The sequence below is a fragment of the Hypomesus transpacificus genome, chromosome 24, assembly GCF_021917145.1.
Source record: "Hypomesus transpacificus isolate Combined female chromosome 24, fHypTra1, whole genome shotgun sequence".
In the NCBI taxonomy this organism is placed as follows: domain Eukaryota; kingdom Metazoa; phylum Chordata; class Actinopteri; order Osmeriformes; family Osmeridae; genus Hypomesus; species Hypomesus transpacificus.
This window is the reverse complement of record NC_061083.1, coordinates 4,382,280-4,404,550: the sequence shown is the minus strand read 5'-3', so window position 1 is coordinate 4,404,550 and position 22,271 is coordinate 4,382,280. Positions and strand designations below refer to the sequence as shown.

The 22,271-nt window shown below is 51.1% G+C and overlaps 3 protein-coding genes across 3 annotated transcripts; 2 read left to right on the top strand and 1 right to left on the bottom strand.

The window, feature by feature from the left end:
* Window positions 1-4,710: 4,710 nt before the first annotated feature.
* Window positions 4,711-6,985, top strand: LOC124486597 (nucleolar protein 58-like; the record flags this gene model as incomplete). The annotated part of the gene is made up of 2 exons (XM_047048309.1): window positions 4,711-5,495; window positions 6,816-6,985. Coding segments are annotated over exons 1-2 (429 nt in total), but the record flags the coding sequence as incomplete, so codon positions are not given.
* Window positions 6,986-6,988: 3 nt separating this feature from the next.
* aebp1b (AE binding protein 1b) lies at window positions 6,989-17,800 on the top strand (the record flags this gene model as incomplete). The annotated part of the gene is made up of 21 exons (XM_047048306.1): window positions 6,989-7,025; window positions 7,176-7,238; window positions 7,315-7,599; window positions 8,269-8,346; window positions 8,930-8,992; window positions 9,646-9,711; window positions 11,053-11,124; window positions 11,448-11,557; window positions 11,772-11,911; window positions 12,002-12,086; window positions 12,425-12,569; window positions 12,910-12,998; window positions 13,251-13,374; window positions 14,037-14,233; window positions 14,481-14,657; window positions 14,735-14,904; window positions 15,128-15,606; window positions 15,788-15,927; window positions 16,092-16,191; window positions 16,330-16,496; window positions 16,800-17,800. Coding segments are annotated over 21 exons (3,147 nt in total), but the record flags the coding sequence as incomplete, so codon positions are not given.
* pold2 (polymerase (DNA directed), delta 2, regulatory subunit) lies at window positions 17,611-21,630 on the bottom strand. The gene is made up of 11 exons (XM_047048308.1): window positions 21,355-21,630; window positions 20,724-20,955; window positions 20,464-20,585; window positions 20,131-20,254; window positions 19,882-19,996; window positions 19,586-19,784; window positions 19,369-19,449; window positions 19,008-19,165; window positions 18,659-18,786; window positions 18,468-18,569; window positions 17,611-18,268 (listed from the first exon to the last, which is right to left on the bottom strand). Exons 2-11 carry the CDS (start codon window positions 20,950-20,952, stop codon window positions 18,108-18,110), a joined length of 1,419 nt encoding a protein of 472 aa, XP_046904264.1. The 5' UTR covers window positions 20,953-20,955; window positions 21,355-21,630; the 3' UTR covers window positions 17,611-18,107.
* Window positions 21,631-22,271: the final 641 nt, after the last annotated feature.

The following is a 22,271-nucleotide window of genomic DNA, read 5'->3' as shown; positions in this document are numbered from 1 at the left end:
TAATATGAATCTATAAGCTTTTTGATATGTTTGCTGTCTTGACACCTTCTGAATTACTGTCTCATTTCCAGAGGTCAGATCTTAGGGTGATTTTACCAGTGAGACCATATAGCTATCGTTAGTTCAGCTCAGCACAGTACCACACTAACATCAGTTAGATTCTCCTCTGCCAGGGACACAGAGCCAATGGAAAACGGGTCAATGCAGAATGCTGGTCGCTCCAACAAGCGACTGGGTCAACTCTGCTTTCTCAATAACCATTTGTCTATTTTCTTTCTCTCTCTCTGCATCTATCTCTCTTCTCTTTCTCTCCATTTATCTCTCTTTTTCTCTCCATCTATTTCTTCGCTCTCTCTCTCCATCCATCTCTCTTCTCTTTCTCTCCATCTATCTCTCTTCTCTTTCTCTCCATTTATCTCTCTTTTTCTCTCCATCTATTTCTTCGCTCTCTCTCTCCATCCATCTCTCTTCTCTTTCTCTCCATCTATCTCCTCTCTCTTGCTCTCCATATCTCTCTTTCTCTCTCTCCATCTATCTCTCTCTCTCTCTCCAACCCTCATGTTCTGGTGTTTTGCCAGTACCCTGGTTGTCCCCAGTCTCACAGAGCATTTATGACTGTACCTTGATTGTAGAAGCCCTATTTTATAAAAGAGTTATTTCAGAATATATGTGCAGTTGTACATTCATGTATTGTATGGAGAAACATAAAATAAATGCCATTTAAAATGTTTGATCTTGTGTTGTGTCTTCGTTGTTTGAGTGGCATGTTAGCGCTTTTTTGAGTTCAGCTTGATGAAGTTGTCCTACAGTAGCCTGGGTCTCCATGTGGCATAAGCATAATGCAGTTCTGCATTCTGTCCACAAGAGGTCGCCATTTCTCCTGTACTTTACACCAGTACTGACCACAGTGTCTACAGCCAGGTTGGAGGAGCCGTGAAGTAGAAAAGCAGCCTCTTCTCCCCCGGCATGACATCAGCTCCTGGCCCTTTGAAGACGCATAAGGATGGATGAATACGTATTTGGTTAACTGCGTGGACTGCTAGCAGCAAGCTTCTTGGCTGAGAGAAGGTCTTTCTGGAACCTGGAGATTGTGAGCCCTGGTTCTGCCCAGTTCTCCATCTGGGCTTGATAAGGTTTGTGGCACCAGTCCTACACAGCCAGATGACTGGGCCAGCTCAGTCCTGCCGAGTCGGGGCGGAGGGCAAGGGGAGAGGCTCCGCACAATCAGACACGTGTCATTTGTATCATGAACCTGGTGATGAACCTTGTGTTTATGAGACAGGCCTCAGAGTCCCTTTATCTCCTTCCCACAGGCTGTGCCCTGAGCGCAGGCGTTGAGCTGGGGGCAGGTTACAGACATCGCATCACGCATTGCATCAGGACACGATTAAGATTTGCTGTTAAAGCTACAGACACCCGACACATTTCAGCATTTGTGTCAAATGGCTGAGTGGGCTCAACCCTGTAAAAGAGAGAGAGAGAGAGGGTGAGAGAGCGAGAGAGAGAGAAAGAGAGCGGGTGAGAGAGAGAGAGAGAGAGAGGGTGAGACAAGCGGAGTCGGAAAAACTTTTTTTTTTCTTCTCCCAATTTGGTTCCCATTTGTACCTTGTGAGCCTTCAGGAATACAGCCTCTCTCTCTCTCCTCCTTTGCTCTCTGTCCTTCTCTCTTTCTGTGTCCCTCTCTCCCACCAACCCTCCCTCTCTTCTCTCTCTCCGTTATGTCATTGTTTCCTGCCTCCACTAATCCACCTCTCCTTATTTTCACTTCTCCTCTGCTCCACCTCTCCACTGTTCCACCACTCCTTCTCTCCAACTCTTCTCCTCTGCTCCACCTCTCCACTGTTCCACCACTCCTTCTCTCCAACTCTTCTCCTCTGCTCCACCTCTCCACTGTTCCACCACTCCTTCTCTCCAACTCTTCTCCTCCGCTCCACCTCTCCACTGTTCCACCACTCCTCTCCAACTCTTCTCCTCTGCTCCACCTCTCTACTGTTCCACCACTCCTTCTCTCCAACTCTTCTCCTCTGCTCCACCTCTCCACTGTTCCACCACTCCTTCTCTCCAACTCTTCTCCTCTGCTCCACCTCTCCACTGTTCCACCACTCCTTCTCTCCAACTCTTCTCCTCTGCTCCACCTCTCCACTGTTCCACCTCTCCTTCTCTCCAACTCTTCACTGCTCAGCTCTGGTTTGTGACGTAGAAACAGATATATTATGAAGCTGTACTGTACCCGTTCTGTATGAACCATGCAACAGTTACAACTGTTCCTGTCTGATCAGTATGCGAGTCTGGTGATTCTCTCCCTCTCCCTCTCCCTCTCCCTCTCCCTCTCCCTCTCCCTCTCCCTCTCCCTCTCCCTCTCCCTCTCCCTCTCCCTCTCCCTCCCTCTCCCTCCCTCCCTCCCTCCCTCTCCCTCCCTCCCTCCCTCCCTCCCTCCCTCCCTCCCTCCCTCCCTCTCTCCCTCTCTCCCTCCCTCCCTCCCTCCCTCCCTCCCTCCCTCCCTCTCCCTCCCTCCCTCCCTCTCCCTCCCTCCCTCCCTCCCTCTCCCTCCCTCCCTCCCTCCCTCCCTCCCTCCCTCCCTCCCTTCCTCCCTCTCCCCCTCCCTCCCTCTCTCCCTCCCTCCCCCTCTCTGGGATGCTTAGTCACTGCAATGTGATCCCAGATGATCTCTGTGGAGAAAGGACCAGCGTGGGCCAGCTGGAGTGGGCCAGCTGGAGTGGGCCAGCTGGAGTGAGGCCATCAGGGTTCGTGCTGTCCTCCAGCACACAACCCACTCACAGCTCACATCCATCAAGCAACAGATCAAAACAATCCATTTAGATAGTATTGTTACGACACGCTACGAGAATTGAAATGAGACCCGGAAAAGGATCGAACGAGGGCAGTTGCGAAAGGATAGATGTTCCGGAGAGAGGAGAGAGGGAGGGTGTCTAGTGTACTCCCCTACGAGCTTGAAGCCAAGCCAGATATGAGGCCTTTCTGCTTGACCTTCCCTCCAGTCTGAATAGGAGCAGTGATCTGCAGCATTCTTATCCTCCAACGTCATCATTGGCTGCAGCCCAGACCCCACAGAGAGCCCTCCTCGACGGAGGAGCAGGGCTCTCCCTCTCCCTCTCCCTCTCTCAGCTCTAACTCACCATGGCATGTTTGTCTATCGTCGGCCATGTCTGTCCGTATTGGTCTTCTTGGCCCACGCGGTTTGGGGTGAGTGGCTTTACTACTCACATCGCCAGCCTGCTTTTATGAAAGCAGATGTTAAGGTGTGTGTGTGTTTGTGGGGGGGGGGGGGTCTGTCTTTTTGTGTGTGTGTGTGTGTGTGTGTGCTTTCACCACTTTCAGAACTCATCTCTAACTCATCCAATGATCACAACTCATGGAATAACACACACTTTTAACGCCTCTAGCTCCATCCCCTCCCTAGCTCCATCCCCTCCCTACCCCCACCCCCCCCCCTACCCCCCCCCCCCCCCCTCCCTCCATCCCTCCCTCCAGGACCATAAGGGGATGTTGGTGACTAAATCAGTGTTTATGAGAGTTTGTGAAAAGCTTGTGGTCGTTGGCCTTTGGGTGACTGGCTCAAGGTCCACAGTGTTAGTTGACAACAAATTCCCTCTTTATTAAGTCCTAGTTGAGTTAGATGATACTGTATCTGACCTGCGTATATGATGAGGTGCGTCCTCAAGTACTGAGAAAGGGGAAAGCGAGAAGGAGAGAATGAGACCAGAATATCGAGGTCCTTTCCCAGTAAGAAAACAGAGGAAATCTTATGAAAAACAACATCTGATTTGAATCAGAAAGCCTTTGTCATTTCCATTTGGAATGCTTATCTGAAACCACTTATATAACCTTTCACAACTTTCAACGCTGAGACACCCAGAAAATGATCCCGTTTGGAATCTTAAACTGAACATCGGGCTAATTATTATTCTATTTATTTTCTTGACACTGTAGCTGTCTCAAATTCTTAAACAGAAAGAGTATAGTATAGGCCACGTTTTCCTCAGTGTTTGCCAGACACAAGAGTGTGTGTGTGTGTGTAAGAGAGAGAGAAAGAGCATGTGTGAGAGTGTCAAATGTGTGTGTGTAGGAGGAGAACAGGGAGGGGGAACTGACGAGAGCAGGGCACAGACAGCATTAGTCCCCCGAAAGGGCATGCTCTTGTCATCTGCTCAAACATTCTCCTGTGTGTTTCTCCATGGCAGTTTGGCACAAAATGAGTTTTCCTGCAGACAGACTAATACTGTTGCTAGCTCAACGACTTCCTCAGGAAGGAATGCTACAAGTCCTCTGCGAAGAGATGGAAAGAGAGCTGGAGAAAGAAAGCGAGAGACATGTTCCAAACCAAATCCGACTGTGTGTTGTCCTGCTTGTCATTGTTGTAATTGTTCTTTGTAAGAATTCCAGTCTTTTGTGATGAATTGGGTTCAGTAGTATAGGAGTCTCTCCTCCCTCTCTCTTTCATTCTCTCTCCTCCCTTTCCCCTCCCCCCCTTTCTTCCACTATTCTCGTGTGGAGGAATTCTCCTATGCAGTCTCTGGTGTCCCTTCCTGCATGTGTGTGGTGTTGGTTTGGCCGTCTCCCTCTCTGTCAACCTTTTATAATTGTGAATTTCCCTTCCCCCCTCCTCATCATCCTCTGCCTCCAACTAGCCTCGTCTTTCAACCTCTCCTCCTCACCCTTCTCTCCCCTCCTTCCTCCTCTCCTCCCTCGCTCAGTTTGGTGTGTGATCTTTGCACCTGTTCAGACTCGTCAGACAGGGCGGGGCTGCTTTTGACCCTCTCATCTTTGTTGTTGCAGCTGACCTGCACCGTAATCTTCCATCTGCACTGTCTTTTAGATGAGGGACTGGGCTGCTCCTTCCTTCCCTCCCTCCCTCCCGCCCCCCTGCCCTCCTCCCTGTCCAGCCCCGTCTCAGTCTCTCAGTCTGGGTCTGGTGGAGGCTTGCATGTGTTGAACTCCAGAAACTTCCACACCAGGGAGGAGGGGAGGTACTCAAAAGCCAGGCAGCTCGGGGGTGTTAACACTGAACCCTAAACCACAGAACAACGCCACAGAACGCTGAGGAGGATTGCTATCTGGAGCGTTCGGAACTGGAACACGACGAGACACAGTTCTGGAACACGGAGGAAGATTCCCTGGCTGGGACACTTAGCTGAGGTATCTGGTTGAACTTTCGTCAACAGCAGAATCCCGGGGTGGAACTTTGCAACCGTAGAACCCCGAGGTAGGGAAGAGGATGAGGGGGGGCGAGGCTGCGCTGGTAAGCTGGGCTCTGCTGGCCGTGTGCTGTGTGTTGCTGCCCCGGGGGGGGCACAGCGCAGGGGGGGTCATCTCCATGGCCCCTGAGATGGGGAGGGGGCAGGGCGGGATGGAGGGACTCCAGACGCTGGAGGTGCAGGAGGATCCAGGGAGAGACGAGGCTGCTCTCGAGGAGGTGGACCCCCAAGGTAGGACCAGGAGGACCAGAGAAGTCGCAGAGGAGAAGACGCTGGCAGGTAAGGAAAATCAAGTCTGCTTTAATACGCCGACACGTCTTAATGTCACAAGTGGTTTGTGATGAATAAGAAGCCTGTTATGTCTTCCACTGAGCTAGTACACATTCTTCTGTGACATTACCAGACACTGAGAAGGTGGAGGGGGAATGAATGAAAGATGACTGGCCTTGAGCGCTACATCTTGAATGACTTACTCTATGACAAGTTAAGCTGAATGAATGCAAGTATGCACAAGCACATGCACACACACACACACACACACATTCCAGGCACCCATCAGAGTTGAGAAAGTCCAGATATACTCACCTGTCTACGACTCCTAGACTTACCTCTCTCTCACCCCCCCCCCCCCCCCCACACACACACACACACACACACACACACACACACACACACACATCTGGGGATGAACATGAAAAGAAGCACGTTGGCACAGACTAAGACCAGAGCAGCCAATGTCAGGGCAGATAGCTCTGCTGGCCAGAGCATCTTGCAGACAGATTCTGACTAATCAGTTCTTTTCCACTGACTGAGCTCGAATCCAGGATGACTGGAGACTATAGAACAAGTTCCGAATATTCCGGAAGGTCCTATTTGACAGAGATACGGCGTGGTAGGGATGTCGTCTCTTAGGGGACTTGTACACATTCAGGACAGGCGTCTGGGGATCCAATCTACAGCTGGAAGGAGCGGAGGACCGCGGCCTGAGGGATTTATGAGCTTCATGCTGCTTCTGCTGTGGTCCTGGGCTGGCAGTGTATCATTTGAGGCAGGGCCAGACATGGAGGCCCTGAGAGAGGCCAGGAGAGGCCAGGAGAGGCCAGGAGAGAGGCCCTGAGAGAGGCCAGGAGAGAGGGCCCTGAGAGAGGCCAGGAGAGGCCAGGAGAGAGGCCCTAAGAGAGGCCAGGAGAGAGGCCCTGAGAGAAGCCCTGAGAGAAGCCAGGAGAGGCCAGGAGAGAGGCCCTGAGAGAGGCCAGGAGAGAGGCCAGGAGAGAGGCCCTAAGAGAGGCCAAGAGAGAGAGGCCCTGAGAGAAGCCCTGAGAGAGGCCAGGAGAGGCTGGCCCCCAGTCGTATAACTCACTGGCACTCTCTTTCACTGGCATCGAGTCAGCCCCTCAACACCTCTCTGTCTGTCTGCCTGTCTGTCTCTGCTGCTGATAGAAACCTTTGGTGTCTGCTTGCTTCCGGTCTGTCCGTGTGGGCGGGTACAAGCCCAGATGTTTGTTCGTTTTGGAGACAGGAAAACGCTTTTCCCTGCCTCGCACACACACACGCACACACACACACATTGTAATAATGAGCCTCATGCCCCCCCCACAGGTAGGCTGAGAAGAGCCCCACAGGAGGACAAAGAGAAGAAGAAGAAAGACAAGAAGAAGAACAAGGAGCCGGGTGCCACGAAGAAGCCCAAGGCTGAGAAAAAGAAGAAGGAGAAGGGCCGCAAGGGCAAGGTGCCCCCCACCACCCCCACCCCCACTACCACCCCCACCCCCACTACCACCACCACCCCTGTCCCCACCACAGAGCCAGGTATGGGGTCTGTGTGAGTGAGTGTAGGTATGTCCTCAATGAATCATTCCCTTTGATATTTTAAGCATTGCTCAACAAGATGTTATGTCTGTGTCTGCCTGTATGCCTGTCTGTCTGTTTGCCTGTCTGTCTGTCTGTCTGTCCTCTCAGTGATTCCGACTGAACCGCCCACAGAGCCTGAGGCTTACCCAGATTACCCCTTCCCAGATGAAGGTGAGCCTCAAGATCTCCACACACACACACACACACACACGCAGGCACAACCTCCCTGTTTCCCTGTGCGTTGCAGGGGACGACTACTGGAAGCCTGAGGAGGGGACGGAGGAGACCGATGCCCCGGTCACAGACCCCTACGACGACTACTGGAAGCCTGAGGAGGGGACGGAGGAGACCGATGCCCCGGTCACAGACCCCTACGACGACTACTGGAAGCCTGAGGAGGGGGTGGAGGAGACTGACGCCCCGGTCACAGACCCCTACGACGACTACTGGAGAGGAGAGGAGACCACAGTCTTCCCCACAGTGGTGGACGGGAAGGTGAAGATTGACGACGGAGACTACTGGGACGCCACATGTACGTCTGTCTGTGTGTCTGTGTGTGTCTGTCTGTGTGTGTGTCTGTGTGTATGTCTGTCTGTGTGTCTGTCTGTCTGTGTATATGTGTGTATGTCTGTCACTTTTTCTTCCCCCTCCCTCCCTCCCTCCCCCCCTCCCCCCCTCCCTCCCTCCCTCCCTCCCCCCCTCCCCCCCTCCCTCCCTCCCTCCCTCCATCCCTCCCCTCCCTCCCTCCCTCCCTCCCTCCCTCCCTCCCTCCCTCTCTCGTCCACCTGGACTCTGTGAGGGCTGACAGGTTGTTTCCATCAGTGCGGATCATGGAAACAGTCTGGGACTGTTCGAGTTCATCTAACCTTTATGTGATACAGTCAACACCGTTTCATTACCAAGAGTTAATTTTTCCACTCCTCTCTCTCTTTATTTCCTCATCTCTCTCCTCCCTCTCTCTCTCTCTCTCTCTCTCTCTCTGTCTCTCTCACACTCATCCTTTGCTTCATGACAATTTTCTTTTCCATACATTCTCTCTTTCTCTCAACTCCTCTTTCTTTGACTTCTTACTATATGACTCTCCCTCTCTCCCTCTCTCCCTCTCTCCCTCTCTCCCTCTCTCCCTCTCTCCCTCTCCCCCTCTCCCCCTCTCCCTCTCCCTCTCTCCCTCTCTCCCTCTCCCCCTCTCTCCCTCTCCCAGTCGAGGCTCCTGAGCAGCTTCCCTTCCCGGAGGGGGAGGAGGTGAGCCCCACAGACAAGGAAGACTTCACCATCACAGGTGACTTACGCTGCAGTCACACCCACTTTCTGCAACACTCTCAAACAATCAGCCCACCAGACTGTCCTCAATCTGGGCCACGGGGGCAAAATCATAGTGTGTGTGTGGCTAGACGCTTCTTCTCCTTAGAGAGTGTGTGTGTGTGTGTGTGTGTGTGGGGGGGGGGGGGGGTGGAGGGGGCGGCTGGTGCCACACTGCCTGAAGAGTTTCATGGTTTTGTTGTGAGGTTAAACGCCCCTTCATTAGACAAGTCTAAAGTTGAAAATGCTTCTGATGTAAACGTTTAACTAGATCGTTGAGAGCCTGGGTGTAACAGTAATCACACAAACCCACAACATCTGTTGTGGAGCGGACAAAGTTTAGTCATTTAGCAGACACACTTGGGCTGCTTTCTCTGCCCGGAGACGTGACTGTAAAGCTTCAGAGAGCTTATGAAAAATTATCTCGTAAAAAGCCTGCGTAAATTCCACAGCATGTAGTGTGTGTGTACAGTAGCTGGGCTGCCACCTATTTGGTGTCTGGGTGCAGCGTTCTGTTCAAGGGTCAGTTGTGAAGATGCGTTTGTTTTGTCTCTCTCAAACAGAGCTGCCCTCTGCTGAGCCTCCTTTTGAACGTAACTGGTATGATGAGTATGACTATGGACGACGTAAGTTCACACACACACGCACGCACAAACACACACAGTTTTCCTGGTTATTTTTGTGGGGATTCAAAGTCTTGTTATCCCTGTCCCTTAACCCCAACCTTGGCCCACACGTGCACATCAAAGTTTCTAACGTGACCATCCAGTACCGGTAATTAGACAGATTTTACATACGATCTACTGTAAAGATCCAGTTCACTCCTCAGGAACAATCCAGAGAACAACCTCAAGACTGTTCTAAATTCCATGTTTATTTTCTGATGTAGAAACTGCAGCAAGTTAGACTGGGCTGAAACCCTATGATACAAACTGACAAACAGACTGAGTAAAGCCAGACAAAAGAAATAACGAAAAACAGACCGCTAACCTTTTACAGATTAGCAAACTAACCACTTCCAAGACACATTTTAACTCTATAAATTCTAAAGTAAGTGAAAGGTCCATGCATGTTTATGTAATTAGTGTAAATTACATGTATTACATGTTCATGTATATAGTATTACATGGTTTGCATGAGTGAAATGTATATAACTTTTCACCAGAAAGTTGAAGCAGAAAACAGACATGCAAAGCTGAAATCTGGGCTGCAATCTGGGCTGCAATCTGGGGTGTTTCGTGACAATCTCAACCCTGTTTACTCCTCGTTCATTCCACAGCAAACAAGGAGGACGAAAAGAAAGAGCGAGAGAGACTTGAGAAGGAGAGAGAGAGAGAGGAGCAGGGTGAGTAGTCCCGACTCGCCCCCAGCCCAGTGTAAATCCCCTTCCTGATCTACCACACATCCACTCTTCATCAGAATGTAACAACCGTGCTTCCACTCCGAGCATCTAGCATCGTCACATGCCTGCAGGCAGCTCATCACTCACAGACACAGGCACAGGTCAGACACAGACACAGGTCAGACACAGGCACAGGTCAGACACAGACACAGGTCAGACACAGGCACAGGTCAGACACAGACACAGGTCAGACACAGACACAGGTCAGACACAGACACAGGTCAGACACAGACACAGGTCAGACGCAGACACAGGTCAGACACAGGCACAGGTCTGACACAGACTTACAGTCCTCTTGCTACGACTTGCAGGGTTCACATGAGAGTTCACACTCTGCAAACAGAACCAAACCATGTGGGGGTAGGTGTATGTGTGTGTGAGTGTGTGTGTGTTGATAGGGAATGTGAAGGGAGCCCTGGGGTGGAGTGATGACCTGTTGAAAGTGATACGAGGTATCCCAACAGGACTGGAGGAGAGAGAGAGAGAGACAGAGAGAGACAGAGACAGAGAGAGTTAGGGAGGGACCCGGGGGAAGGCCAGGAAGGCAAGGCAAGGAGAGGCAGGGGCGACAGAGAGAGAGAGAGAGAGAGAGAGAGAGAGAGAGAGAGAGAGAGAAACAGAGAGGAGGGGTGGCAGAGGGGGGTGTTTGAGGAGAGAGGGTGACACCAGGTCTGAGGGAGTGAACACCGTGATAGAGTTACTACACAGACGAGAACCACCTGCAGCTGCCACGTGTTGCTACGGCGCGTCACCCTGCACGGTGAGATCTGGACTGCTTAAAGGTTGGAGTTGGAGGCTGTTTTTTGAGGCTAGTTAAAGACTAGTCACTGACCTCATGGAGGTTTGAGGATAGTTAAAGACTAGTCACTGACCTCATGGAAGTTTGAGGATAGTTAAAGGCTCAGACCTCATAGTGCTTGAATCTACTGAAAGGGAAGTCATTGGTCTCAAAGGCTGTTGTTAGAGGCTGGTTGGAGCCAGGAACCAATGATATACGACAGGTGTCAGCGGGGTACATCCTGTGTGGTGGTTCAGCCAATCACAGCAGGGAAGATATATGTCTTTCCCAGCTCAAGAGTAACCTTAGAAGGTCACAAGGTTAACAAAGTGTCTGTGACGAAGGCTTCTCAACTGTAACTCTGTGTGTGCAATCATGCATGCACTATCAATCACAAAAGCCAGAGCCCAGCTAGGTCAACACTGTTGATGTGCAGAGCAGAAGAGAACAGGAACTGATGGAGTTGTGCAGTGATTGACAGGTGGTGGTTGTGTTCCTGCTGACAGAGAGAGCGCAGAGAAGGAGAGAGCAGGAGGAGAGAGCCAAGAAGAGACCGCGCATCTTTAAAGAGCCAAAGAGTAAGTCATGGACATGACTGTCACCTGGCACCAGTCACTGACACTCAGCCAGTCCAACATGGGTGAGGTCTTCCTTATATAACCCTTGTGTGTGCCTGTGTGTGCCTGTGTGTGTGTGTGTCTGTGTGTGCCTGTGTGTGCCTGTGTGTGTGTGCCTGTGTGTGTGTGTGTGCCTGTGTGTGCCTGTGTGTGCCTGTGTGTGCCTGTGTGTGCGTGTCTGTGTGTGCCTGTGTTTGCCTGTGTGTGTGTGCCTGTGTGTGTGTGTGTGCCTGTGTGTGCCTGTGTGTGTGTGTGTGTGTGTGTGTCTGTGTATGTGTCCTCAGAATGTCCTCCTCTAGGGATGGAGTCTCACAAGGTTGAGGCAGACCAGCTCCTGTCCTCTTCCATGTCTCAGTACCGCTTCTCCACACACAGGGCCCGACTCAACATGCAGGTACCCCAACCACAACCAGGTCCAGGTTACCGGTCTGCTCAAATCAATATAGCTTAACCTGGCCGTGGTCTGGGTGTTCACCACATGTAGATTACTTGACAGCCACAATGTAATGATCTCAATGGTAGTATGTCTAGGTGCCAGGTATGACATTCGGTTGGGCGTTACAGAAGCCGCCTTTATAGAACTCTGGTGTGGTTCCCATGGTTCCCAGGGTTCTGAGGATGAGGACGACATGAGGGGCGGGGCCTGGTGTGCAAACCCCGAGGATAAGATCCACTGGTTTGAGATTGACGCTCGGAGAGCCACGGAGTTCACCGGGGTCATCACCCAGGGAAGAGACTCCGGCAACGAGTAGGACAACACACACACACTCACACACACTCACACAGTAAATGGTTGTGGTGATTTCCTGTGGGTGAGCTTGTGACCTCCCCTTTGCAGGACAGACTTTGTGACATCGTACTTCGTAGCCTTCAGTAATGACAGCAGGGAGTGGATCACCATCCATGACGGCTACTCTGACTGGGTGAGTCAGGCTCTCACTGGGCCAATCGCACAGCTCCAATCGCACAGCTCCAATCGCGCTGCTTCAATCATGCTGCTCCAATCATACAGCTCCAATCATCCTGCCCCAATCATGCTGCTCTAATCATACTGCTCCAATCTTACAGCTCCAAGCATACTGCTCCAATCATACTGCTCCAATCATCCTGCTCCAATCATGCTGCTCTAATCATACAGCTCCAAGCATACTGCTCCAATCATACTGCTCCAATCATACTGCTCCAATCATACTGCTCCAATCATCCTGCTCCAATCAACCCCCCCGCCCCTCTCTCTATCTCTCTCTCCCTGCACGTGTAGTTGTTCTTTGGGAACAGTGACCAGCACACTCCGGTGCTGAACCAGTTTGCTATGCCCATGTTGGCGCGCTACATCAGGGTGATCCCACAGAGCTGGAATGGCAGTCTGTGCATGAGACTGGAGGTCCTGGGCTGCTCTGTGCCTGGTGAGACACACACTGACACACACACACACTGTAAAGCTGCTCTGTGCCTGGTGAGACACACACTGACACACACACACACACTGTAAAGCTGCTCTGTGCCTGGTGAGACACACACTGACACACACACACACACTGTAAAGCTGCTCTGTGCCTGGTGAGACACACACTGACACACACACACACTGTAAAGCTGCTCTGTGCCTGGTGAGACACACACTGACACACACACACACACTGTAAATCCCCTCCCCAAACACCAACACACACACAGTCTCTCTCTCCATAAACACACACACACACAGACACACACCCTCGTCACTGCGTGTGTCCGTCCCATCAGATCCAGATGCCGTCCACTACAGACAGAATGAAGTGACCCCGGTAGACTACCTGGACTTCAAACACCACAACTACTCTGCCATGGTTACGGTGAGCGCTGATCTGGAACACCTCCCAACACAATCACCCAACCGCCCAACACCTCACACAATCAACCAACAGCCCAACACCTCACATGACTACCAGAGACCAGCACCTCCTCAATTGTCTTATTCATGTCATCTTCTATTCCGCAGTCTTGTTAATGACATAACACTGTCTGTGTGCTATCTCTCTTTCTCTCTTTCTCTCTGTTTCTCTGTCTCTCTCTGTCTATCTCTGTCCCTCTCTCTCTCTGTGCAGCTGATGAAGTCTGTGGGGGATGAGTGTCCCAACATCACCAGTGTGTACAGTCTGGGCCTCAGCTCTGAGGGACGGGACATCCTGGCCATGGTCCTGTCTGACAAGCCCACAGAGCATGAGACAGGTCGGCCACAGAAACACCACAGAAACACCACAGAAACACCACAGACTGCCACACTGAATCATTCTCACATCCCATTATGAACACTCAAAGTAGGAAATTATGAAAAACAAATCACAGTGTTGACTAAAGACTATTATCAACCCAACACAATCATTTATTAAAGTATGAATGGAGGGCCCCATTCGGTCTAACTTTTATACTCACCTATTTGTAGATTTAATTAATTTAATTGAAGATTAGATTTGTTTTTGTTGTTGACATCGCGACAGAAAGTTCCACGGAAACTGGCCCGTCTTCCTTGTTGTGTAATAAGATAACTTTCCTCTTTCCAATTAAGCTGATTGGTTTAGGAAAGTAGCTCAATGCTTATTGGGACCAAACGTTGCAATATAGAACAGCCATTCTGATTGGTCAATTTAGTAACGAGAGGAGCCGTTATTCCTACAGCCTCCTCTGGCACTGTGCAATACAATCAATGAATGTGGGCGTATTATATAGTATCTTGGAAAATGAAAATATATATTATGGTCATCATCATCAAGGACTGAACAATGTAAGCATGTGATTATAGCCATTTTACGGAGGTTCAGCCTCTCATTCCTCCGCTACTGTTACTGTATACAGTGTACTGTGTATGCACATTTATTTCTCTTTCCTCTCAGGTGAGCCGGAGTTCCGCTTCACGGCGGGTCTCCACGGTAACGAGGCTGTGGGTCGGGAGATGGTTCTGCTTCTGATGCAGTACCTGTGTAAGGAGTACAAAGACGGAAACCCGCGAGTGCGCCGCCTGGTGGAGGGAATACGCATACACCTGGTGCCCTCGCTAAACCCTGATGGACAGGAGAAGGCCCTCCTTGCAGTCAGTCAACATTTTATATGTCTGTTTATTTTGACACTAAATACATTTTTCTGTGTATTCAGGTACACCTCTTGGTATGATAAAGTAAAAGCAGACTGTTCCAGGAAACCTTTTTTGGGAAATGCTGTTCTAGACTGGTTAAATAACCATTTAGAAGCTACCACACAAGAACTTGACCGGAAAAAAGTTAGCTATTTCATTTGCATCAACTGTCTCTCGACTTTTTTCTCTCTCTCGTCTCCCTCAGGGTTCAGAGCTGAGTGGATGGACCACCGGCCACTGGACCGCGGATGGACACGACATCTTCCAGAACTTTCCAGACCTGAACAGTGTGTTGTGGGAGGCCGAGGACCGGGGCATGGTGCCCAAGATCACCCCCAACCACCACGTCCCCATCTCTGGAGACCTGGAGAGGAACAGTTCGGTGTGTGTGTGTGTCAACACACTGTGAGCTTTTGACCTCACACCAACCTGACAACGTCCTCTATCCCACTGTTACAGATCTCCGTGGAGACGCGACACATCATCTCGTGGATGGAAAGCATCCCGTTCGTGCTGGGCGCCAACCTGCAGGGCGGAGAGAAAGTCGTGGCTTATCCCTACGACAACATGCGCCTGGCCAAGAAAGCTGACAGCCACGACCAGAGGACACACAGCCGCAAGAAGAGACAGTAGGATCTCGTCTCTCCTTCCTTCCTCTCTCCCGGCTCCTTCTCCTTACCCCTTCTCTCTTTTTCCAACATTGTCTCCCGTCTATTTCAGTTTTTTGGGGGTCTCTCTACACTCAATAACAAACTCTTGGAAGGTCCAGCATCCAAAAACGTCAAGGAGAGGAACTGTCTGTCTGTGTCAGAACCTGGCGTAAAAGGCAGTGTTTGTATTTCCTGTTTCAAGATACGAGGAGGAAGGATACGACGTGACGGAGTGGGGGCGGGGCTACCAGGAGGAGCCTGATTGGAGGGACCGGGGACACAGGGAGGAGCCCGAGGAGGATTGGAGAATACAGGGACACGGGCACGAGAGCTACGGGCACGAGAGCCACGGGGGTGAAGGGTACGACCACAGAGGTTATGAGCACGGAGGGTATGAACGTGAAGGTTACGAGCATGGCGGGTACGAGCATGGGGGCCACGAGGGCTACGGGCAGAGGGAGGAGGAGGAGGATGACAGAGGGCGAGGGGGCTACCGGGACTCGGAGCCGGAGGACGAGCCCAGAGCTACGGCGGACGCCTCCCTGTTCAGGTGGCTGGCCATCTCCTACGCCTCCACCCACCTGAGCATGACGCGCTCCCACCACGGCGGCTGCCACGGCAACGACGTCACCGGAGGGCAGGGGATCGTCAACCGGGCCAGGTGGAAACCCGTCGCAGGAAGTGAGTGCGGACTTCCTGCTTGGACTTCCTGCTTGGTGTGAGGAATGTTCCAGGCCCGGCTTGCAATTTTGTTTCCTTTTCTTCTGTCCCTTTTCTTCTCCTCCTTCTCTTCCCTCTTTCCTGCTCTCCTCCTCCACAACCTCTCACCCTCTCTCTCTCCTTCTACCCTTTGCCTTCCCAGGCATGAATGACTTCAGCTACCTGCACACCAACTGTTTTGAGCTGTCCATGTTCCTGGGCTGTGACAAGTTCCCTCACCAGACTGAGCTGCTGTCAGAATGGGAGAATAACAGGGAGGCCATGCTCATCTTCATGGAACAGGTGTGTCTCTCTCACACACACACACACACACACACACACACACACACACACACACACACACACACACACACACACAGACACAAACATGCTCAGCATGGACAGGCAGCAGGAGGTCGTTACAGTAACTGAGACCCCACCCCCCCCCCACCCTCCCATTCTGCCAGGTGCATCGTGGGATACGGGGCATAGTCAAGGACCAGGAAGGAAACGCCCTCGGCAACGCCACTGTCTCCGTGGAGGGGGTTAGCCATGATGTCACCACAGGTCAATACACTCAGATTTATACTTCATGTAAAATGCTACCGTGACCCTAACCCAAACCTTAATCCCCAGGTTGTAATTTTATATATGACAATATATATCCTAACCTTAACCATGACCCTTGACCCCCCGCCTCACTAGGAGTCTCAGGGGACTACTGGCGCCTGCTGAACCCAGGGGAGTATCGAGTGACGGTGCGGGCTGAAGGCTTCTCCCCCCTCACCAAGCTGTGCGTGGTGGGCTACGAGCCTGGAGCTACCGCCTGCAGCTTCACCCTGGCCAAGTCCAACTGGGACCGCATCAAACAGGTGAGCCAGTAGCCTGTGTAGGGATCTCCCTGGTCTCTCTGGGGATCTCCCTGGTCTCTCTGGAGGTCTCTCTGGGGATCTCCCTGGTCTCTCTGGGGATCTCCCTGGTCTCTCTGGGGATCTCCCTGGTCTCTCTGGAGGTCTCCCTGGTCTCTCTGGGGATCTCCCTGGTCCTGGTCTCCCTCCAGTCTCTCCTGTCGTTCCCTCTTCTCTCAGTTCCCTCTCTACATCCAGACTCCTTCTCAAAGCTGTTCCTTCTCATGTATCCGTGTGGCTTCAGTAAACCAAAGTGTCGATCAACAGATCATGGCCCTGCATGGCAACAAACCCATCCGCCTGCTCAGCCACGGCAACGGCGGCTCACGCCGGAATACAGAAGTCGGCGGCAACAGGCGCCCTGCCTTCGGCAACGGAGGCGTCGCCGTGGATCCCGAGATGCGGCGCATGCGTCTGAGGAAGCTGCGGCTCGCCCGGCTACGCCGCCTACGGCAGGAGAGACTGATGAGGGCCACGACCACGTCGCCCCCGACAACCACGACGGTCGCCACGACGACAGAGAGCACCACTGCCTGGTACGACTTCCCGTGGGACAAGTCGACGTCGGAAGGGTTCACCGACTCCATCCTGGATTACAACTACGAGATTAAGGTTGATGATTACTGAGGAAAACCAAGGGACTGGTCCAGCTATTACACACACACACACACACACAGTAACACAGTTATCACTTCCCGTTTGTTCCAGTAGTCTGTTCTGTTAACACACACACACCTGTCCCTTCTCCTTCTCATAGGTCCTCTCAGTCTGTCCCAGATGTGTTGATACGGAGAAGGTTCCAGAAGGGGGTGGAGTCCCCCTGAGGGGGCAGGGAGGAGGGTAATGATCTGGGACAGGAAGGGGAGGGGCTATAGTGTGGGACAGGAAGGGGAGGGGTCATAGCATTAAACTAGTGGTCTTCAGGACTGTCCTGACAGCTGTCCTGCTCTAAGTGAATGTATTTCAGACAGGTTCTGGTAATGTTGATACGCTGGTTGCATTGGAGATACGCCAGTTGCCATGTAGAAACTGTGTCTTTCTGTCTTTCACACGACACAAAACAGCAGCAAACATTGGATCTTATAAAAGAGTTGATTTACTTACATTTCTTTCATCCAACAACACAACATTGATTTACAGATGCGGAGACACAGAGAATTTTTCCTGAAGGATGAGGAAACTGACATTCTTTAGTGTGGTTCTACAATAAAGCTCAAAATCAGAAGACATGTTATTTTGTTTAAGTAATAAAGGTTTGTTTAAGTACAGCACTCGCATTTCTGTTGTTCCCATATATGACACATTGAAGTTCTGCCATGTGGGCAGGCCTACTTGATTTCCACATACAAACCCAGACAAGTTTAATAATCCATGAGACTGATGAGCATATATTATAGAATCCAGCTGAGATTGTAACAGGCTTCAGTTGAAGGTGTATTCTGAGACTACAGTGCTCTACTATGATGCTATACAACAGCATCATACAAGCTATTTCATAGTGATGTCTGATCACAGCTGGTATGCACAGAAAGACTGCCAGCACAGGAGAGTGTGTGTGTGTGTGTCACAAGTTGATCAGTGGCTGATATTCATCTCGCTGTCCTCGTCATCGTTGGCGGAAAAGGAGGAGAAGCTGATTGGCTCGCATTCCAGCGTGCGCAGGTTCACCAGACAGGCCGCCCGTGTGCTGCAGAATTCTGGGATGGCTATCAGGAGGACATCCTGACCGTCAGAACCTGGGATGGTGAAGTGGAGAGGGAAATAGAGTTAGAACGATGACAGTCACAAGAGAGAGAGGAGACAGATGAGGCAGAGAGACTAGAGTCAGGACAGTTAGAGATTAGAGTCAAGACAGTTAGAGACTTGAGTCAGAGCAGTTAGAGACTAGAGTCAGAGCAGTTAGAGACTAGAGTCAGAGCAGTTAGAGAGTCAGACCTGTGAAGCGTTTGGACTGGAGGGAGGGGGCGCTGCCACTGAAGTAGACATGAGGACACTCCTCCAGGATGAAAGGATCCTTCTGGTAGAACGGATAGCAGCCTGAGAGAGGGAGGAGTCACAACATACCGTCACCCCCTCTGTGGGTGTGTGTGTGTGTGTGAGTGTGAGAGAGTGTGAGTGTGTGTTACCCAGTGTGTCGGGTGCGGTGGGGGCCAGGTGCCTCAGACGGAGTGTGTTCTCCAGGATCTCCAGATGGTCGTCCATGCTGCTGTATCTCTTAATGTCGCACACGTTCTGGCCAGACGTCCCCAGGAAGCTACGGACACCACCACAGGGACACTCAGCACACACACTGTCATGTTCAACCATCACATGTTAGACCTGAGAACAGTAGGGCTTCTTGCATTGTGTGTGTGGGATTGACACAAAGTGAAAAGCAAGCGAGAGAATGGAAAAGTATGCATGTGTGTGTGAGTGTGAGAGAAAGAGTAAATGACAATGACAGACTGAAGTGTGTGCGTGTGTGTGTGTGCCTACCGGAGGCCGTGTATGTCGGCCTGGTACGGGTTGGAGACCAGCCGCAGGGTGGGGTAGGGGGAGGAGAGGGGGAACATGCAGCGGTGCATGGGCTGCTGGGGGAGGGTGAAGTTAGTGGGATCATACTGGCCTGGCATCACATCCACTGGTACTGAGCCCTTGAGGAGGGAGGAGGCAAACACAGTCAACTATCAACAGCCACAAGCGGAACGTTTAGGCAATAATGTTTGCCTGAATTCAACACGATTTTGGGCAAGGCAAGTTGTAAATGTACCAGCCTTTTCTCAATTTCTGTATATTTTACACACCCCTTTCCCATTCTCTCCCCTCTCCCTCCCTCTCCCTCTACCCGTCTTCTCACCACCAGCTGTATTAGCATCTCGTCCAGCAGTTTCATGGCATCCACACTGCTTGCCTGGGTCTTCTTTGTCAAGTACTTGGCCTGAGGGGGAGAGGAGAGGGAGATGAGGGGGAGAGGAGAGGACACAAGGACCTCTGTCAACTTCTCCATGATCAAACCGACAGTCTTTCAACCCACGTCAACTCAACGGGTGTCACGTCTAAATCAGTCCCCTCACCCTGGTGGAGGCGTCTTTGTCCTGGGTGCTCTGACTCAGCAGGTTCCCAGCCAGGAGCACCCTGGAGATGGTCGCCGCGCCGCTCTGCTCGCCCTGGTCTCCCAGCTGGCCCGTTACCATGTCGACCAGCAGCTGCAGAGCCAGCATGCTGTCTGCGTCGGTGCCGCCCAGACCCAGGCCGGACGCCAGGAGCACAAACCTGCAACCACACAGCTCAGAGTCACACCTACATCACTGGAGACACTATCAGAATATGTGGGGGAACCAGTCAGAAATGTGTGTGTGTGTGCGTGTACCTGTCTGAGTTTAGAGTTGGCCTTGGGGACTGAGGGGGGAGGTCGGCCATACAGAAATCCTCCACTGTGAACTTGCCATAATTCTTCTCTGCCCCGTATATTGCAATCACACTACCTGAGATGGGGAGAGAGACAGAGAGAGAGCACTTAGTCACAAGGTCGCCATGGAGTTTGTCCTCAAAACAAAGTGGTTTGATCGCCCTCAGGTCCTGAGGCATCCTCTATCCTTAGTTAGGGCGAGGGCGAGACCTGTGACAAACTTGTCTGCGTTGATGTTCCCCTCCAGCTTGATCCTCTGTAGCTCATCCTCTAGTATCAGCTCGTCTGATTGGCTGATGTACTTGGTGCGTGCCGGCTGGGGAAGGAGGTTGTGCTGGGAGACAGAAGGGGAAAAAAGAGATGATGGGAAAAAGACGGGGAGAGAGTGGATGAGAGAAAGAGGATGAGAGAGAGAGGATGAGAGAGAGAGGATGAGACAGAGGATGAGAGAGAGGATGAGACAGAGGATGAGAGAGAGGATGAGAGAGAGAGAGGAAGAGAAGGATAGGACAGTTCCACAATGGGATCCACGATGCTACTCACCTCCTCGCTGATCTCCTTCAGAATGGACGGCTGCAGCTCCATGTGCTTGAACAGGGTTCCCACAATGCAACACTGCTCTCCCATCTGCAGGTCGCAAAGTTTCCTCATCAGAACGTCATCTCCTGAGAGGGGGGGGAGAGAGAGAGAAGTGAGAGAGAGAGAGGTGGGAGAGAACAGTGAGTGAGAAGACATCATTTGAGATTTGGGCCAGAGATATGTGATTAGTTGTATGTGAGAGTGCAAACACCGGCAGCACCCACCCCATTTCTGCTTGGCTCTCTCAGTCAGCAGTGGGTTTATCTGCATTAGCCTGGTGGCGTAGATGTGAGCATACTGGCGGTTGAAGCTCCGCTCCCCCAACTTGAAGCGCTCTGCGCAGGAAGAGAAGGCTGGCTCCACCCGCTCGAACACGGGGCCCCTCTCCTCTGAGCCAGGTCTACAAAGCAGGGAGGGCGAGCTCTCCCCCTGGGCGCTGAGTTCGGAGAACATGCTCTAGAGACGATGGGACAGATAACCTCAACTTAACTCAAGCTTCCATGCAAAGTTAAAAACAGCTGTCCGCTCTTTACCGTCCAAGCGTTGGCATGCAATATATTAAATATTTTGATTACAGTAAGAGGCACTGTAACATAAGTTAGGAAGTTGTAGCTAATTTTAAACAAGCTAGCAAGCTAGATTGAAGAGTTGAGTCATGGAAAGTTTGCAAGCGAGCCATAGTACCCATGATGGGTACCATATGACTCACTTGCAAGCTAATTGGCGAACTGTAGCGTTGCGTAGCTAAACAAGCTATTCTGCTGCAGCCAAGCCGGGGTACTGTAGCTAGCTACAGCATTGTACTGTGAACAACCACATGGGACAAAAGAAATAAGAAGATCGATCGTATTTTACCTTGGTTACTGCGCAGGTGACTGTGAAAGTTGCAGAAGAAGTGGTTTTACTGTTGACAGCTTACTATACTTTCGTACAACCGCAGCATCTCCCGCGAAACAGTTCAACATACCCCGCGCACTCTCTCTGTCGTCGCCTACTATATACGTAACATGTGTCCGTACACAGACATGTTTGTAAGGTCTAAGTTACATATAGTAATTGGAAAGTTATTCGAGGACAAAGATTAACAATGTTTTATCATGACTATAAAGTTACGTTACTTTTCGAAGATAACCCCCCCACATTGTTTTGTGTTGGTTTCATAGTAAAGTATTTAACAAGTTACAGCTGATACAGCGATCAAATACGGTGGCCCAAAGGTTCAGCTTTGTTCACCTGTCAAGCATATGAGTTACAGAGGATACACATTATATCAGGCTGTTTTTTTAATCTGATATGTGTACCCCTCCCCTAACATGCAAAGGGTCAGTCCATCATGTGTGTTATTTTCTGTTCTTTTGGTCACAATGAACAACCTGAGATAGTATGGAGATGTCTACTCTTTTCTAGCAGCCCTATGGAAGGTTTTTTCAAAAGGCACTGTTTCAACAGCGCCATTGGGCTGCGCTTCGATACTGCCATCTAGTGGTTTAATGGGAGCATTACAGGTGCAGTTCTCACAGTAAACCACTAGATGACAATGGTAAAGCATAGCCCTATGGAAGGGTTTTTTAAAGGGCACTGTTTCGACAGCGCCATTGGTCTGCGCTTCGATACCGTCATCTAGTAGTTTAAAGTGAGAATGACAAGTGCAGTTCTCATAGGAAATCACCGGATGTCGGTGGTCATCACTGAACGCTAAACCAGAAATGTCTAATAGGGGAAACCCATGTTGGTGAAATGTAGATATGATATGTAGATAGATAGCAAACAGA

Excerpts from the sequence above, each read along its gene's own strand:
- pold2 (XM_047048308.1), bottom strand. The coding sequence starts at position 20,952 with ATGTTCTCCGAACTCAGCGCCCAGGGGGAGAGCTCGCCCTCCCTGCTT. Across the intron at positions 18,787-19,007 it reads GCCGACATACACGGCCTCCG|CTTCCTGGGGACGTCTGGCC; the intron begins GTAGGCACACAC and ends TGGTGTCCGTAG. Across the intron at positions 18,570-18,658 it reads CACCGCACCCGACACACTGG|GCTGCTATCCGTTCTACCAG; the intron begins GTAACACACACT and ends TCCCTCTCTCAG.